General features: G+C 43.4%; 1 protein-coding gene across 4 annotated transcripts in view; it reads right to left on the bottom strand.

Moving 5' to 3' along the window:
* Positions 1-477: 477 nt before the first annotated feature.
* The window catches only part of FDFT1 (farnesyl-diphosphate farnesyltransferase 1), a 33,855-nt gene continuing 14,705 nt past the window's right edge, over positions 478-19,627 (bottom strand). For 2 of the 4 annotated variants that reach the window (XM_004766081.3, XM_013063291.2), the window contains 4 exons: positions 17,009-17,200; positions 12,291-12,467; positions 11,370-11,522; positions 478-4,107 (listed from right to left, as the gene is read on the bottom strand). In XM_004766081.3, coding sequence (XP_004766138.1) covers positions 3,886-4,107; positions 11,370-11,522; positions 12,291-12,467; positions 17,009-17,200 — 744 coding nt within the window. In that variant the 3' untranslated portion in view covers positions 478-3,885. Of the gene's footprint in view, positions 4,108-8,827; positions 8,852-11,369; positions 11,523-12,290; positions 12,468-17,008; positions 17,201-19,627 lie in introns of those variants that run through there. The other 2 variants (XM_045078398.1, XM_045078396.1) reach the window with 2 other exon arrangements.

The raw sequence follows: 19,627 nt of genomic DNA, 5'->3' as shown, positions 1-19,627 counted from the left end.
CCCCTGCTTAATTTCAAGAGCTAAGAACATAGTTGTAGTCCGTTTTGTACCAGCCCCAAGCCAGCAGTAACCCATGTGGGGACTCACACAAGCATGGCGTGTGGGTGATGCTGGAAGCCAGCTGTCCTAGTGGAGAGCCAGGTTGCCCTGGGCCCTGCTGATGTTGGGACGGGGTGGAAGCAGAGCCTGTGTGTCCTGTTCTGAGTTCCCGTGTCTCTGGGTTCTGTTGCTGGTTAAGAATCCCAAGCAGTGAAGTATACTAGTGTTTCAGGGAACAGGAAACTAGAAGAAATTACTCCCATCCCGCTGGCACGTCAGTACCTAACTTCTTTCCCCGCTGAGGACCAGACTAGTTCAAAAGCATGGGATGTTTGACTTCTGATTGAAATTAGAAGTTAGGGATCAGAAACTAAGCCGGAATTAAATGAAAAATTTTAAAAATCTGTGAAACCTAGCATAATACAAAGGCCAAAGTCACAACTTTGCAATCACTTTATTCTTAAATTTTCAACTGGAAGACATTCATAACCTCAGTGTAGTTCTGACAGATTCAACCTGCGCCCGAACAGTTGGATGGCCCCATGTCCACCCTGCGCTCAGCCAGGAAGCCAGGGGACATGGACAGCAAGGACCCAGATGAACCACAAGGCATCTGCACGCTTGGCTTAGGAGCCTTTGTTAGAAAACAAAACCAGCAATGTTTGTTTAGGATTGGGATCAATGTCAATACTTAAATAAACCTCAAATTACCTCATTGACCAACCTGTCACCTCAGTTCATCAAGTGGTATGCTTTTCTCGGGTGCCTGTTGGAACGAGGTATTCAATCAATGGAAGGCACCGTGCCTTTTTGTTCATGACCCAGAAGAGGGTGTGGGTATAGTTTAGACTTCGAAGCTTGGGCACATAGTTGCTTTTCCACTCTGAAAATGTGTCAGATAGCTGTGCTTCAGACCAAAAGCAGGGCCGACACCTAGCACCTTAGAATGTGGAATTTGGGCCAGAGCTCTGAATCTGCCCCTGCAATTTAACAAGACTCCTGCTGGTTCACATGTTCATTAAAGTTTGAAAAGTAAGGCCTTAGAGCAATGGTTCTCAAACTGGGCTCCTGACCAGCATTTGTATCACCTGAGAACTTGTTAAAAATGCTTCGGGGTTTGAGATACAAACTGTCCTAGCAATCTGGGACCTTCAGGTAGTTTGGATGCTTAAGTTGGGAGAACCACAGCTTTAGAGCTCTGCTTCCCAAACTGCTAAGATTAATTAACAAAATGGCTAGCCTCCTCTCCTCCCCCAACACACACGTGCATGCTAGCCCCACAGAAATGGTTCAGACAGAATCGGGCTTCCCAGTAATTGCTCCAAGCACTTCCCCAAACAGAGATGGGTGTGCATGTGTGCAGGTCTATCTGGAGCCTTAGAAGCTCCCAAAACGGGGCGCCTGGGTGGCTCAGTGAGTTAAAACCTCTGCCTTCGGCTCGGGTCATGATCCCAGGGTCCTGGGATTGAACCCCACATCGGGCTCTCTGCCTACTTGTGATCTCTGTCAAATAAATAAAATCTTTAAAAAAAAAAAAAAAAAAAAAGTGCAGAGCAGGCTTCTACTCCTGTCCATTGTAACGGAGTTTTTAAATTTAGAGCCCTGATCAGATGTGTCAGATACTCTGGGGAAAGCTAAAATATTCCTCTGTAAGTAAAAATCAAGTAGACTAGAGGCCAAAGATAAATATATATGATTGATTTAAAGTGTGGAGCGGAGGATGGGGTTGCCAGATTCAACAAAAACAAAGGATGCTCAATCAGATTTAAATTTCAGATCAAATAATTTTTTAGTAGAAATACATCCTGTGCAATAATTTTGCAACATAATTATACTAAAACAAAACAAAACAAAAACTAGGGTGTCAAACTCTAGTTGAACTGGTCATCCTGTATTTTACCCGGCAATTTTGATAGAGAACTCTAGAAGGAAAATGATCTTCCAAAGCACCCAGGAGCGGGCACAAGAGCTAAGACTTTGCACAAGTCAGTGATAGTAAAAGTCACATAACTCTGTAGCTGGGAGGGGCCTAGGTCTTCTAAACCATTTAGAAGCTCAGAAAGTCCCACAGGTCATCACTGAGCTGGGAGAGAAACCTTCCAGTACAACCACCTCAGACCATGACTCTACCAGGTTGTCCTCTGTCCTACACAGGCTGTAGAGAACTCATCCATCATTTCTGTGTAGAAATGATGTGTAGAAACCACCTACCTTGGAATCTGAAACCAAGTTCTGATGCTTAAATTGCTAGGAGCCCAGCTCAGAGCTGTACTCCGTGTCGCAAGTGCCTGACTTCAGCATGGTGACAAGTTTGTCCAGGACCTCAAGTGAACCAGTTCACTGCAGGTGCCATGTACTAAAACTAAGCCACTGTGTCTGGTGGCAGCCGAGGACAAGGAGGAAATTGGTGTATGTGTATAATCACCAGAGGCCGGCATTCCTGCCAGGGAAAACCCCCAGCTTCCATGATTAAACAACCACACACAATGGACTGCATAAGGGCAGGCTACATACACCGAGAGCATGAATGGCTTCCAGAAAGTACTTTCATGCCCCACACCAGTGATTCCTCAGCTTGGGGGGCTTTTCCAAACACCCTTTGAAGGGACCGTGTCCTCCCCGGCCCAGGCCGAGATTCGCAGTAAGTCACTGGAGGAGCGTGCCTCACACCCCGTTGGCCTGTGTGGGGCTAAAGGCAGACAGTGATGCTAGAAGAATGAGGCTAAATGCCCTTTGGCTTTCCAGCCCACCAAGTGAAAACCCATCTTGCCTATCTTGAGACCTCCATGTATAAACTGGTGACTTTTTAAAAAAGAAACAAAAGACAAAAAAAAAAACACATAAAACCTGGATATGGTTAAGATTTCTGCATGCAGCTAGCAGAGTTGGCCAAAGTGAGAGCAGGCCGGCAGAGGGAGTGCGGGTCACAAGCGGGCAGAGGCGGCTAGGCTGCCACACGCTCACTTCCAGCGGGCACAGCGTGCAGAGCCCAGGCAGTTGGATCCTTCTTCCTGGTCCTGCTCTGGCTGGCTCCATGGGGCCATGTCCCTCCATCACTAACTTCATTCTTGTGTTCTTATTTGCCACGTGCACCCAGGCTTTCAAATGAGCTGCCCTCAACAAATGCAAAGCAATTCAGTTGTTTATTACAAACACATCTTGAGATATGATGTCTACTTAAAAAGTCAGCCTTAACTGGAGGCCAGTCTTCTACGATGGTGCCCAAAGCAATCTTGCAGTTTCTTTCTGAAAGCTAACCTCCTTTTAAACCAGGAAGCGATTCCAGAACCCCCCGCAGTCAGTCCTTAGCCTTCATGAGCAGAAGACAGTCTGCATTCTTAGGAAACCTGGGGCCATTGCCTAGACCCACAAAGATGGATGTCTACTACATTCAAATCAACTGAAGGAAACAAAATGAGAAAAATGGGAACCCAACCAAGAAAAATCACTTCACTTTGTACAAGGACATATATTCCAAGGTTGCTTCAAATTAAATACATTTAATTATAATTCTAGCTAGGATTCACACTAAGTAAGATCTCTCAGCAGCCCCATAGGCCACCATGTCCCCTGACCTGCAGTGAGGGGCCCTCTGCTGCCGGCCACGGTGCGTAGAGGGGAGCACTGTGCACAAGGGCCTGCTTGCTGAGGGTGAGGTAGCCTTCCCTTTTATTCTTAGCTTCTTGACTGTACGTCACAGTTCCTAAAAGTCCCAAGTCCACAGAGTTCTTTCAGGGATTGAAGCAGGAGGGAAAAGGGGGAGGACAAGGGGTACCAATATCCTTCTCCTTGAAGAAAAGGCCAATCCATTTCATGGTGAACTTGAGCTTCCAGACTAAGACCCAATCAGTGTTCTCCTGTCTGCACATAGTCTTCTGTGACCTGGGACAGCGTGCTCAGGTACTGCCAGCTCAGGGCAGCCAACAGCATGACAAATGACAGGTAAAGAGGGGAGTAGTGACTTCGGGAGATCAGCTGACAATTAGGAAGATTCTGGGTCCTGATGGTGGAGATGATCTGCCTGGTTTTACCAGAAGATGGGTCTGAGCTGGGGATTCTATGATAAATCTGCCAAAGAAAGGAGAAAATTATAAGTGCCACTTCATGAGTCCTAGGAACTTTATAAACACCTTCTGTATTTACTTCTTACAATAACCCTACAAAGGGACATTTTATGTCCCTCTTACCAATGAGCAAACAGGCTCAGAGAACACGGAAGGAATAACTTAAAGTCACTCCACTAATACGGCAGGACTGTCCATGGAGGCCTGTATTGTCCTGCAGCCTGTCCTCGAGAGCACCAGGAAGTCCCTGCCCCCGGGGAGCCACCGCATAGAGCTGCACCTCCCTGGGCCTCACACAGAGCCGGGCATGGGGGGGGGGGGCAGTGGAGCCTGGGAATGTCAGCAGGGTTTGACAGCTCTGCTCACACAGCAGCGAAAAGGCCACTGAAAAGACGGGGCAGACGCAGCCAGACAAGATGGAATCTGTGGTGTGGACCACAGGCTGGACAAGGAAAATTGAGAGCAGAAGCTGGGAGCCAGAGTAGTCCTCCCAGAACCCTCTCTCGGTGCCTCCTGGCCCTCCTACTCCCTCCGCAACTCTCCAGAGCATTTGCTGAATCCAGGCCTCATGTCCATGCTTCCAACTACAGCTTAAGCTGAGGCCTCGATGCCTCTCATCTGAGCTATGACCAGCCTCCAAACTGAGCTCTGACTCTACTGAATCCTGAAGTCCATTCACCTGCTTGCCACACCGTCACCAAAGAAATGGAAACCTCTGCTTGACACCCCCACTGGCTCCCCATGGGCTGCTGAGTGAGGTGTGAGCTCTGGGACATGGAGCACAAGGCCACCCATGACCTGGGCCCACTGAACCTCTTCAGCTTCATCTGCCGCTGCCCACCTGGAACAACTCACGTGATACTCTACACGCTTCTGTTCCCCTCTTCGCTCACACCATCCCCCCACAACCCCCAGAATGCCCTTGTGACGCTCTGATACCTGGCCAACTCTTATCTGCTGCCCAAGTCTCAAATTAGGTGTTAAGTCTTCTAGAAACCTGCCCTGGGGCACCAGGAGGCTCATTTGGTTGAGCTCTGCTCTATGGGCTCAGGTCATGATCCTGGAGTCCCAGGATCAAGTTCAGCATGGGACTCCCTGCTCAGCGGGGGACTCTGTTTCTTCCTCTGACCCTCCCCTATCTCATGCTCTCTCGCTCGCTCTCTCTCACATAAATACACAAAATCTTAAAAAAAAAAAAAAAAGAAAGAAAGAAAAAAAAACCTGCCTGAACCCCCAGGTTGGGTCACATGCCCCCTCCTGCACATACTCCTACCTTCTCAATTAACACTGAATTCAGCTATGAGTCTCCCTGATTGCAAGTCTCAAAGGAACCACATCTTACTGGTCTTTCTGCCTCCAGCCCAGCTCCGTGCCTGGCACACAGGAGGCCCTGCTCAAACGGCCACTGACTCAAACTGACAGAGCAGATAAGAGACGATGCAGGTGGGAAGTAACAAGGATCTGAGCCGAGACGGAGGCAAAGAGAAGGAAGATGACAGAGCAGGCGTATTTTTAAATAAATTTTTCCCAAAATTCTCATTATATAATAGGTATTTTTTTTCCTGGCAAGAATATATTCCATATATTATATTCTTGCCAGCCTCCTACCTCTCCACCAAAAGGGCATAGCTACAATCTAGAATAACAAGAAAATAAAAGAATACGTCCTACAGGGGCACCTGGCTAGCTAGTGGGGAGAGCATGTGACTCTTGATCTTGAGGTTATTAGTTTAGGCCCCATAATGGGCACAGAGCTCACTTAATTAAAAAAAAAAAAAGCCTACAGAAATATGCAAATAATATCTAATATCTAATACTATGCTACCAAGAACAGTTTTAGAGAAAAACAGAAACTGGGATGAAACTACAATTTCCTCTTTACTTTCTTCTTAAAAAATTTTATGTTTTAAAATTTTTAAAAAGATTTTTACTTATCTGAGAAACAGCACATATGCATGAGTCGGGGGGAGGGGCAGAAGGAGAGGGACAAGCACTCCCTGCTGAGCAGGCAGCGGCATATGAGACTGGATCCCAGGACCCATGGATCATGACCTGAGCTCAAGGCAGACACTTAACCAACTAAGCCACCCCAGCACCCCTCTTTCAATAAATATTTTAGATGATGGAGTTACAGTTGTAAAAAACAAGCAATACAGGGGCACCTGGGTGGCTCAGTTAGTTAAAATTTGACTCCAGAATTCAGTTCAGGTCATGATCTCAAAGGTCGTGAGATCCAGTCATTTACATTGGGCTTCATACTCAGCAGGGAGTCTGCTTGGGATTCTCTCTCCCTCTGCTCCCTCCTCCTGCTTGCAGGCATGCTCACAGTCTCTCCCCAAATAAAATCTTCAGAGGTGCCTGGGTGGCTCAGTCGAATAAGCCTCTGCCTTCAGCTCATGTCATGATCTCAGAGTCCCTGGGATCGAGTCCCACATCAGGCTCCTTGCTCAGCCTGAAGTCTGCTTCTCCCTGCCAATCCCCCTGCTTGTGCTCTCTTTTTGACAAATAAATAAGTAAAATCTTTAAAAATAAATAAATAATATAAATAAATAAACAAGTAAGATCTTCAAAACAAATAAACAATACAAAAATAAAATAAAAAAACCAGAATTCCTTTATACTACTCTCTCAGCCATAGGCTTTTATACCTTTTATACCTTTCTTCACTATGCCCGAAAACTCTATATAGAAATGTATAAATGTCTTCTATAATAATAACATCATAAATTGGTGTAGTTACTTTTATACCTGTTGCCATGTGCAAATATAACTATATACAAACACATAAAATGCATATATCTATTATATATTCTATATACTACATAGAATGACTATGATTTAGAAAATCATAGTGTCTGGGTGGCTCAATTGGTTAAGTGCCTGCCTTCAGCTCAGGTCATGATCCCAGGGTCCTGGGATCGAGCCCCACATTGGGCTCCCTGCTTGGCAGGGAGGTGCTTCTCCCTCTTCCGCTCCCCCTGCTGTGCTCTCTGTCAAATAAATTAAATAAAATCTTTTAAAAAATGACTATCGTTCTATATAACATATAAATACATGACTACATTGTGCATATAAAATTATACACAATTTTATTTTTAAAATAGATTATAAATAGATTATGTTGCAATTTGACTTTTTTCACTCACGTAATTTTTTATGGACATTTCTTAATGCCAGAACCTAGAATATGATGTCATTCTGTTTCTAAACACAAGCCACATAACGTGAATGTACTAAAATTTAATCAATTCCTTCCCAATAAGGACTGAGAACAAAATGTTACAACAAACACCTCTGGACATCTTCTAGCTAATTTTGTACATAAAGCCCTAGAATTGCTTGGTCAGAGGGTAATGCATGTAAAACTCTGATAAGTAAGAAAGCTTTTAAGTAGAATAGGCAGGATGTGGAGTTTCATATGGATGAGGGTTAGAGGGAATAAAGAGGAGCCTGGGTTATCTGGATTCCGTGATTAGGTGAATGATAATATCATTAACCAAAAAAAGAAAAAGTTTATGACCAAGTCCTGAGCTGGACTAATTAAGTCAGGACTGACAAGTGTGTAGTGGAGAAAGAAGCCTGGCCATTGAAGAGAATACCAGAAAGCTTTTGTGCAGTGAGAAAAAATGCAAACAAAGACAGAACTCCAGGAAATACCAGTATAATAAGAAGCCAGAAAGGCAAAGGAGTCGACAGACAGGTAAGATGTTAAACTGGGGGCCAGAGTCACAGAAGCCCAAAGAGGAAAGAGCTTTTAAGGTAAGAAAGATCCACAGGGTCAAAACAGTGGGACCGGGGAGAATGTTTTCAAAATTAGTCATTAGAAGGTCATCACATCACTTTAGTAAGAAAAGTCTCATGACAAGGTAGGAAAAAAAGCCAGCGAGCATGAGGTGGGTTAAAGAAAAAAATGGGAATAAATAACATGAAGTACATGTATCTTTTGAGAAGCTTAACTGTGAGGGAGAGTGGGAAGGGGAGTAGGTAGAGAGGAGCAAAGTCAAGCCAGAGCCATGACCTGTTCCCTTTTGGAAGCAGAGTGGCCTGAGTGCACATGAGGAGTGATTGGGGTAGGGGGGGCTTTGGATAACGAGGTGGTGGATCTAGGGGTGACAGAGAGGAGCAGGAGGGCTAAGGCTCACCCAGGAGAGGTGGACACAGAGGACACAGAGGAGTGGAGGGGGTTCATGCCACACAACACACAATCTCGCACTTCCTCCCATGGTGAAAGCAGTGCCAGCTGAGGAGGACAGGACGGGGAGTACAATATGGCATCTCAGACTTTTGGTTCACAGGTGATCACCTGGAGAGCTTGGTAAAGGCAGGGCAATGCTCTAGACGAACCACAGCGCAGGGTGAGTCGGGAAGCAGTGCCAGCTTGAAAAAGATCACCCTCGCCAAGGAGTAAGCATTGGCAGAGAAAGAAGTAATAGTTTCTGGCTCTTTGCCTCAGCATTTGTTTCTGTCCCAAAATAGCTGGCGGAGCTTCTCGCCAGCTGACAGGTAATCAGAGTGGTTTGAAGCTGTGGCTGCTCCAGAGGACCCACGACATGAGGAGCAGGACCCAAGACCCTGGGATCATGATCTGAGCCAAAGGGAGATGATTAATCGACTAAGCCACCCAGGGTCCCTGCTCTTATGTCTTCTATTGGTGTCTTTGGTAGAAATGCAACGTCCTGCAACGGTTGGCTGTCCCTCTGACTGTTCCTTTAAACACTAGAGCTGCGTGAGGAAAGCCTTCAAGTCCCCTGCAAGGACATTCTGGTTACCACCTGTTAGGCCCAGAAACCTGACAGAATAAATGTGTCTGCCTGTCTTCCTGCGAAGGACAGACTTGATCAGTGTTAGTATCTGGATAGCAGCAAAAAGCCAGGCAGCTGGGACGCCTGGGTAGCTCAATCATTCAAGTGTCTGCCTTCAGCTCAGGTCTTGATCCAGGGGCCCTGGAATGGAGTCCCATATTGCACTCCCTGCTAGACAGGGAGTCTGCTTCTCCCTCTGCCCTTCCCCCTCACTCATGTGCACTATCTTTTTCTCTCTCAACATAAACAAAATCCTAAAAAAAAAAAAAAAAAAAAAAAAAAGCTAGACAACTTGTGGACTTGATAGAAAAAGTTAACTTGAAATTTCATTCATGCTGACATCAAAACCATTACTACATTTTATTCCTTCAGACTCAGAAGTCTTCAGAGATTTTTCTTAGTCAAATCAACTCAAGCGTTAATGTGTCCCCCAAATTACACTGAGTTTCACTGGAGTAGCTTTAAACAACTGACTCCCTGAATTGGGGGTCTGCAAATTTTCTTAAAGGGGCCAGGAGCTATTTTCAGCTGTGTGGACCACCCTCTGTTGCAGCCTCTGGACTCAAATAAATCTTCTCTGAACTACATATTACATAAAAGGTTTCTCATTTATATAAAATGAAGGAAAAGTAACTACTATGGTACTATTCATTCTCGAAAGCGTAACCCAAACCCCTTAGGATTGTGGCTTACAGCACAGGCTCGGAAGTCAGCCAGATCTAGGCCCAAATTATGGCTCCAGCCTCAGGTTTCCTTGATATTAATAGTACCCACCTAGTCAGTTGCTATGCCAGGCGCGCAGCAAGCTCAGAGGAAGTGCTGGCGATACGGTCAACAAGACTGTCCCCAAGTCTCATTAGTAGCAATTTTTTTGATCAATGGCTAAACATTGTACCTAGTCACTAAAAGAATTTTAGGATTTTTTTTTAATGTGGTCTTCTGTCTTCTTCTTCTTTTTTTTTTTTTTTAAAGATTTTATTGATTTATTTGAGAGAGAGATGGTAGAGGGGCAAAGGAAGTGGGAGAAGCAGACTCCCCACTGAGCAGGCAGCCCAACTCAGAGCTCGATCCCAAGACCCTGGGATCATGATCTGAGCCAAAGGGAGATGATTAATCGACTAAGCCACCCAGGGTCCCTGCTCTTATGTCTTCTATTGGTGTCTTTGGTAGAAATGCAGAGGTCCGGGATGCCTGGGTGGTTCAGTTGGTTAAGCAGCTGCCTTCGGCTCAGGTCATGATCCCAGCGTCCTGGGATCGAGTCCCACATCGGGCTCCTTGCTCTGCAGGGAGCCTGCTTCTCCCTCTGACTCTGCCTTCCACTCTGTCTGCCTATGCTCGCTCTCGCTTGTTCTCTCTCTGACAAATATATAAATAAAATCTTAAAAAAAAAAAAAAAAAAAAAGAAATGCAGAGGTCCAAATCTTGTCAGATAGAAGACAGGAACTCCAAGGAGAATGTGCACTATACAACAGAAATCCAAGGAAATCACTGTTTTTGCAGAATTCTGTTTAGGGGAGACCACTATTACACATCACATCCCTGTAAAGATGTAACCAGAGGACAGGAAGGAGGGAGAAAATTATTGGCAGCAGTAGTTCTCTCTGGGAGAGAGGAAGGAGGAAGGTCTTTCATGTTTCATGTATTTCCATAGTAGTTCGATCTTTAGTAAGAACCCAAGATCTCAGGGCCTCCACTCACCAGAAGCTAGTGGCTACACCCCTCACCAGTGTGACCATCACAAAAAAATGTCTTCAGACATTGCAAAATGTCCCCTGGGGTGGGGGAGGGGGCGGGCGCAAAAGCCCTTTCAGTTAAAAACCACTGCTCTAAGGCCTAGTGATTAGTTTTACCCTCTAAGAAAAAGTTTTTAGAACCTAGTCATGTATTATATCCTCCACAGCAGGAGATCTGACTTGAACAAGTGTGTTTTGTCCTATAGGGTGGTTTTGGCATTTGAAATGAGATCCGTATTAAAAAACTGACAAATCACTGCCACTTGATGATTCTCCTTTGCTGCATTTCCCTACTGTGGTTTCTCAGTTGAGGCCTATCACGTAACGGAAAGTACTGGATTGGGTGTCAGGCAACCTGGCCTGGGGCCTGGAGATGCACTTGGTCAGATCCTGCATCAGCATGCACAAGCCTCAGCTTCACTCAGCACACCCATGAAGCCTGGTTCACCTCAAATCTGATCCCCTCCTCAAAAAATCCGATCTTCCATAGGGGCTCCACCCTAAAGCCTTGCTCCATTTATAGCTTCCCAGCAGGGGGCCCTGCAGCTCCAATCAATCAGCAACCTGTGCACACACTTCCTAATAAAGGACACCAACTCCTGTCTCTTTATACCATAACACCGTGAGCTGTTACAATCATCTAGTAGCCAAATATGAACTCTTGAAAGAGTGACAGTATTTAAATCTTAAGAAGAGACACAAATTTTCCAGGTCGTTAAGTAAGAACCCACCTCTTCCATGTACTGGTAGATTATAGCCTTGACCGCTGGCATATTGGTGGCGTCCATCATTAGAGTTACTGCCTGCCCTTTTCGGATCTTCACTACGCCTTTGAACACCTGCTGATTGTTGTAACAGGCAGCCAGAGTGGCAATGGCCATCACCTACAGATATGAGGAGGGAGAGAAAAGAAGAGAAAAAACAAGAAAAAAGATCAAACCAAGTTTCCAAATCAGTTAAATCCCATGAGTTTCATGTATTTGAGTTAAAAACTAAAATAATTGGCAAAGGCATTTAAAAAAGCCTAAGTGGGGCGCCTGGGTGGCTCAGTGGGTTAAAGCCTCTGCCTCAGCTCAGATCATGATCTTGGGGACCTGGGATTGAGCCCCTCATAGGGCTCTCTGCTCAGCAGGGAGCCTGCTTCCCCTCCCTTCTCTGTCTGCCTCTCTGCCTACTTGTGATCTCTGTCTGTCAAATAAATAAATAAAACTCTTTTTTAAAAAATTAAAAAAATAAAAAAGCCTAAGTACCAGAGGACTGAGGGGCTAGGTCCATAGGATCAGGTTCTGTTATCCCATGTCTGGGAAAAGGACAGCAGAAACAAGGCCCTTAAGTAAGACTCTGTAATGATAAACCTTCACCTATATTCTACCCAGCATTCCCCCTAAACCTAAGCCAAAGCCTTAGATTTAATTGTGAGGCTAAGCATCTAAGGAGGCTGACCTGGGTGTGGTGGTTGTGGGGCAGAGGGGAGGTGCCTGCCTTCCCACCCAGCAAAAGAAAACAGACTGGAGTCATCTTTTTAAAAGGAACAATATTCCTGAATACAGCAAACCAAAATAGTAAATGGATTCTGTCCACCCCCATCAGCACCACCATGCCAGTCCTTTTAGCTTCCGCCTCTCATACACAAGAATAGCTCCCTTACCTACCTGTGGAATAGCACAGAAGTTAAACACACTTTGGTTTCTAAGTCTTGAAAGATAAGTGATGACATGTGGGATGTGGTGAAGTGCGTTGGTTATAAGTTCGTTCAGGCACTGCACAGCCGAGTCAATGTTCTGTGGCTTAGCAAAATCGCCCAACTTCTTAACATACTTGCCCCAAACCTTAAAAAGTAAGTTAGCACGGGCATAAGTGAAGAACATACAAGCAACCGGAAAGAATCTTCGTCAATAAGAACTATCTTATTAATAAGAACTATCTTATTAATAAGATCTACAGTGAAGTTTTTCTTAGCTGCATGCTCCTCTTTCACCAAGATCAAGTCCATTTCAAGCTCCACAAAGTGGCTACTTGTGATGACCAGTCAGGGTCTGATCACAACCTAGAAGTCAGTTAAGTATTTGGGAAACTGTCCCTTAGGGACAGTTGGTACATCATGTACTAAGCAATACTTTGATGACTTCAAATAAAGAGGACTCCTGTTGTTCCAGAAGGCATTAGTCTCCTTACAAAATCAGCTACAAGAGTACTGTGCAAGCTAAATGTTAAATATTCTGAAGATGGTCAGGACTCAAAGTAATGAATGATTAACATGACGTTCCCAATTCTGATAAGAATGCTGCCGAACAAGTGTCTTGGGGGAGAATGAGCTGAGTCTACACAATGAGAACATTACCTCCTTGGATCTTAGTAACTCAAAAGTGAAATAACATCTTCAACTCCAACAGTGTGATTGATTTAACAATTTTTAATGATATTTTTAAAGGAGTCTCTGAAGCTAGGAAAAAACTAATTTCATTTTTGATCACTCTTAAGTTTCCCAAAGAATAATGGTTATTGTCACTTTACACTGTCCCCCAATAAATGACTGGCCACCACCACTACCATTTTTACAAAATCCAAAATTCCTGCTAAAAAATACAGAAAGGGTGACAGAATTTAGGACATCACCTTTTGGCATCTCCAGTGATAAGGGATCTAAGCAGTAATCACCAAGGAAAAGAAAAAGAACCCATAAATTACAAGGAAAAGAAAATTAAGTTACCCTTAGAATTTTAACAGTCTGTAAAGCAGAAGAAAATGGGATACTCAAAAATGTGAGCTAAAAATTATTTATCTAGAAAAACTAACTTTCAAATATCAAAGTCACAAATTACCAATATGTATAAACGTGAGAAATTATTATTCTCATGGGCCTTTCCAATCGATAAGTGTGTGAGCTCCAGACAACCAAAATGACTACAGACATCAATAAAAGCTCACCTTAATTTAAGGTGAGCTTAAACTAAGACTAAGGAAGGGGGAAAGGAAGATAGTACAGTATCAGTGGCCATCTAATCTGACAACTCAGAAATAAATACAATCATAAAAAATTGGAAATTAGTATAGCATACGCAAAAATAGTTTTCAATTATTTTCAAGAATCATTTTGGTGGTAGGTGCATTTTTATCTCTACTGAGAGACTGCAGGATCTGTAATGCAGGGGGAGAAAAGCAAATGAGTAATCATGGCATATACTAATTCTAGCATCTCTGATTTCCCTGAGAATTATGAATCTCGATGAGGAAGAAATGAAGTAGAAATGTAATACAGAGGAGGTGGTTATGTAACAATCCCTGAACTGGAAATATTAACATGAACTTAGAAGGTATTTGAGCTTTAAAACTACACACACACACATACAGACTGTCCCAAGAGCAGTGACTGTGCCTAGTGTCCAAGTACAGTGCTGGGTACTATTTCCCATTTAGCCCAGGTGTCTTACCTGGGGTTCCTAAGAGCTGGAGGAGTCCAGTACTCAAGCAAGAAATGTACAAAATGAGCTTAGAACATCTGTACATACCAAACGGCAAGGAAGCTATCAAAGTAATAAGAGTCCCCTCGTGAGGACTCAGGAGCCAACCTGAACCTGTTCCTGACCAAAGGAGGAAAATTTTGAGCTTTAATAGTGAGAATAATTACAACAGATTAAACCTAATCAGTGATTTTTTAAGATTTTATTTACTTACTTACTTGTCAGACAGAAAAGGGAGAAAGCGCACAAGCAGGGGGAGTGGCAGATGAGGGAGAAGCAGCCTCCCTGCAGAGCAAGGAGCCCAATGTGGGACTTGATCCCCAATAAATGAACAGAACTAGACATGAAGCCTAAGGACTGCTAACATCAAAGTGGGCAAAGATCAGCCGTTGTGTGCCTCTCGATAAGAGAGCACCCCATCCTTCAGGAGGCAGATGCTCATTTCTCTTTAGATTTAAACACATTTGCTGTGTTTCAACCCACTGTAGTCTTCATTCTTTTCGATATTCAAATTGTTCCATATGTGGTCAGTAAAGGCACTTTTAAGTTGGACCCTATACCTTTTTACCCTATACTTTGTACTTTGATAGCCGCCTTACTTCCTGGCACGACAGTGTATTCTCAGTTCCTACTCCCCTATTCTGTGTGGTGGAAAACAGTAGTAAAAGACCAAACTGGAACACCAGCGGTACTCATTATTACTGGTTTGTTTCTACACCTCTTTGTAGAGAGAGCGAGACATTTTTTTTTTTTTAATAGAGAATCTGTATCAGGAATTCATGCTGACATTTTCAAGTCAGTTTAGGATTATGGGAATTTTTCTTAACTTTATTAATAAAGTTCTATATTTGTACCTTTTATTTTAGACTGAACATCTTGGTTCCCAGACTGATAAGAACACAACTGCCTATTTGCTATATGTTGCAGTGTTTCTGTAACAGTTTCAGTATTTCAATATTATTCCCAGTATAATTACGTACATATTTGATTACGTTCAGTATGTTTACGGTGCTGTGCACCTTACTTTTTTTCACTTAATAATATAACCTGGAGATTACTCCATAGTAGTATAGTTATTTCTGTGCTCCACCAAGGGAATAGACCATAGTTCGTTCAGTCCGGTATAGACATCTCAGTTGTTTATAAACTTTACCTATTAGAAACAAAGCTGCACGACTAAGCCCCCGTATTATTCACTTGCCAAGCTGCCAGCGCTCAGGGCTGTTTACACCAGGATACACTCTCCCCAGCCACAGAGTGCCTGCGTCCCCAGTTTTTCTTAGTGAATACCAACCTTAACGACTTTTTGCCAGTCCGGCGCTGGATAGTCTCTCAGGGTTCTTCTCTCTTTTTTGGTTAAGCTATTTGGACTGACATTTAGAAGCACCCTGGCCAAGGTTTATCTCACTTTATTCACACCACTACCCTGTGGTCTAACAGCTATTCAATATTACAGAAGAGGATGTAAACGGTGTGCAGACCTGTAGAGCTAGTGCACATGACCCATCCTGAGGGGACGTGCCTGGGTGACAGGCAGTGTGATGACAAGGGACAAGCCCCGGCTGGGACCCAGAGACTCAAGTGGCCCTTCCAGATGGCCCCTGACTCACTGCGGGTCCTCACACAAACCCCTTCCCTTCGCTGAGCCGTGGCATCCCAGAAGGGTGGTCTAGAGCTCTCTGGCAACCCTGCCCACACAGGAGTCACCTGGGAAACTTGGCAAACTAGGATGTCTCAGTCCAGGGTCGTTTTAACGTGAATTTTTCTTATTAGGTGTGGGACTGATCATCTTTTCAGCTATTTAAGGATCTTTCTTTCAAAAAAAAAAAAAAATTTGTTCTTTCTGTGAATAACCTGTTATCTCTTTGCCCAGTTTTCTATAAAGTAGCTGGTCTTAACTTTTAGCAGTTTTTATATTAGGAATAGCAGTCCCGTATTTGCTATATGAGTTGCAAATATTTTCCCTACTTTGTCACCTGCCTTTTTTTCACTTTAAAATCATTTGGTTGGGGTGCCTGGTGGCTCAGTCAGTTAAGTGACTGACTTCAGCTCAGGCCATGCACGATCTCAGGGTCCTGGGATGGAGGCGCTCCCTGCTCAGTGGGGAGTCTGCTTCTCCCTCTGCCTCTGCCTCTTCCCCTGTTCACGTTCTGTCTCTCAAATAAATAAAATATTTAAATAATAAAAAAATTAATAGCGCTTGCTTTTAGGAAATCATTTTACGGAAAGCAATAGACAAATACTGGAGTAAAATCAGGACATAGTCCTAATACTTTCTAGCTGTCCTTCTGAATAAAGCCAACATCCATGGCTTTCCTTGACTACTTGCTTTTTTAAAATTAAGTCAAAGATCAACTCTTCTCTTATAATGAACATTCAGTAGTTTTTGCCTCTCCCTCTCTATGGTCTTCCTTCTTGCCACAGAATCCTTTTTTGACAGGGGTTAAGGGTGGGGTAGAATCCACTCTGTGTGTTGGGAAGATATAACCCAGGTCTGGCCAGAGTACTCAGCCCTCTGCTTACATGGTAACTGATTATGGGCTGGGCACAGGATCCATGTCTCATCAACTGGGCCTTCCTAAGAACTTATTTATTAAGCTAGTAGATTGTGAGTCACGAGTTGTTATATCCACCACTTGGAGAAAGCCTATTCAAGAGATAGAAAGAACAAGGATAGAGCCTCTGTGTGAGCGTCTGTGTGTGTGTGTGCATTACTATACATAGTCTAAACCCCGGGATTTAGCCAGTCTACTCTGAAGCAAACTAAATCCTAACCTGTTTCATATATTCTCTTACATTGTCTAAGGTAGTTTGTTCACATTTCTGTCATTTACAACTGAAAGATTTGTTTTGTTTTGTTCTCAGAAAGTACTTAAAATTATTTTTCTCAAATTTCCTACATCTGTTACCTCTTGAGGCCAAAACTCTCTTCCTTCTCGATGGTCTTCCAGATAATCACGAATGATGTTTGTTTTCTGCAGAAACAGGCCCATAGAATTGGCACATTCTGTGTCTTCACCAACTAAGGGGTCTTCTAACTCTGAGGCTGAGAACAGACGGGAAAGGCCAATTCCCACCAGCCCGGCAACATAGTGACAGTACTGTAAGAAACAATGAAGTACTTACTATAAAGGAAACATCCGAGATAATTGCCTATAAAAAAGATCTCAAAAGCCAAAAAAAACAAAATCCCAAAACAGGTTCCAAACAGAATGTACAAGATCTGATTTTGATTAAAAAACACAAATATGCACTATGTACATGTGAGGAATAAAAAACACGTGCACAAAAGATTTAACCAAAGTGACCTCTGATCTCTGGCTGGTGTGATGGTTTTATTTTTTCACCTGCTTTTCCGTATTTCTATTGTGGACATGCATTACTCCTAGAATAAAAGGTCACTGAAAAAATAAACTAGTACAGTAAGCTTTTTGGTATCTAAAATTGAGGGTGAAGGCAATGAGGGAATAAGGAATATTCTAATAGAAAGTAGAATAGTAAGTGGAGCTTAGTCTTGAGGACACTTCAAGATCTTGCCGTGTCTCAAAATCTTCATTACATAGAAGGACAAAGTACCACAGCTCTGTTCTTGCCACATTTCAAAGCACTCTGCAGATTCACTCCTCCCAAACACCTTTATGAGGCATGTATTATTACTACCACCATTTTACAGATGTGCAAACTGGGGCAGACAGAGTTTGGTCAATTAATTACCCAAGATCACTCATCTGGAAGTTAGAGGCGAGGGACTCAAAGCCAGGTGGTCTGGTTTACAAGGCAGGTTCTAACAACTTTACTGAAACTGCCTTTTCTCCAAAGAAATCTTGGCGTCATTCTTGATTGTCAAAGAAGTTCCTTCCTGTAGAAGTAGTTTGTCAAAGCTCTCCTCTCTTAAAAAGAGTATTCCAAGACAACTTAATGCAATACTCCTATGAAATGAATTTCCATTAAACACTGTAAGAGGTGGAGAGCAGTTAAAGAAGGTACACTCTGGGGTGAACAACAGCAAGGGTAAACATTCAGGAAAGACCCAAGAAGGACCTCTGGATGAAAGAAATGCGCAAAGCCAGACTAATCAAAAGGCACAATGAAATGGCAAAGAGAAAGCACTCAAAATGTGGTCTAAGAATGGAAGACTCTGGAAAGAGTAAAGATAGGCTAAAATAGAGAAATGAGCTGTGGACAGCTAAAAGAAACTTAAAAAGAATTACTAGAAAATTAAAAACATCAGTTTGTCCTTGCACTGCCCTAGGAAAAGAAGATTTTAAGATAACAGTTCTTTGGATAGAAATATTCCTAGACTGGAAGTAGTTTTCTTCCTCCAAAGTTGAAGGCGGGGAGAATCACTCAAAGTACTGAATTTCATCTAATCAGAAATTATACTCAACAAACTACCACTACCTGAATAGGTCTGCAGAGCGGAAAAGGGAGTCACCACGCAGCTAACCAGTGCTGATTCCTGGCCCGGAGGAGTTTCAGCTTTAACTTTAATTTCATAAATGGGTATTCCAGCAGCAGCATCACTCATGCTAACTTGGGAGAGCATAACCCAGCAGATGCAAAGATGTTGCCAGCAAGTTTTGAGGACTGAAGGATTAAGAGGCCAGACTTTGAACCTATATTCAGTATGCATGTAGTCACCTCTCTTCTGAGATCCTAACTTAAACACTATTAAAGATACAAAATACACACATAGTTCAGATGTTTAAAATGTGTTTGCTTCCACTGGGGAGATGAACAAGTCTCACAAACATCATTCCTACGGAAAATGGGCAACATCCTTCCTTCCTATCCAGTATTTTGATGCTTAGTTTAGTCCCCATGGTCAATTAGGTCACTTTGTCTAGACAGGCACTTTCTCCCTGTCCCCTAACTCCTACCCTGGCCATATCCTATGCAGCTGCTGCTCAGGAGTAAACTCAGGCCAAATAAAAGTCATCATAATTTTATCTGCCACATCATCTGCTCTCATTGCCCTTTCCAGCTATCCTGCCTCCCAAGGAAGACCACCTCACCCATGAGGGGTCTCCCATTGCTAATCCCCACACATATTCATTACTAACGGCCATATGAACTGGGGGAGGGAGGCTGAGAAACTTGGAACTTCTCCCATTGTGTTAGTTCTGTAAGGAGATGACGGGAAAGAAGAAGTACGGTATTGGAGAGTTACTCCTCAGCACAACACACCCACGATCCTAAGTCAGTACCTCTGGATGGATATTCAAAAAGTTGGAAAGGAAACACACATATAATTTAACAGTTTAAGTGGTACCTACTTCTCCTCAACAAATGGGGTCAGGCTGGCACAGAGTTTAAAAGTCATCTTGTGCTAAGATGGAATTGGAAACTGATTCAGATGCTAAGGTGTGTCCACATACACACATACTCAGTGATGGAAGAAAGCAAATAACCAAAACCACATTTTTGAAGATTTGAAAACCTCGGCTATCTCTATATTACATTAATTTTAAGAAATCTAAAATTTCACAGCAAGTCAGTTAATGTTTGTATCTCTGGGACAGGTTATA

The sequence above is a fragment of the Mustela putorius genome, unplaced genomic scaffold (genome assembly GCF_011764305.1).
Source record: "Mustela putorius furo isolate JIRA1106 unplaced genomic scaffold, ASM1176430v1.1 tig00000242_pilon_pilon_pilon, whole genome shotgun sequence".
Lineage (NCBI taxonomy): Eukaryota > Metazoa > Chordata > Mammalia > Carnivora > Mustelidae > Mustela > Mustela putorius.
The sequence above is the reverse complement of the archived record's forward strand: the minus strand, read 5'-3'. Positions and strand labels throughout refer to the sequence as shown.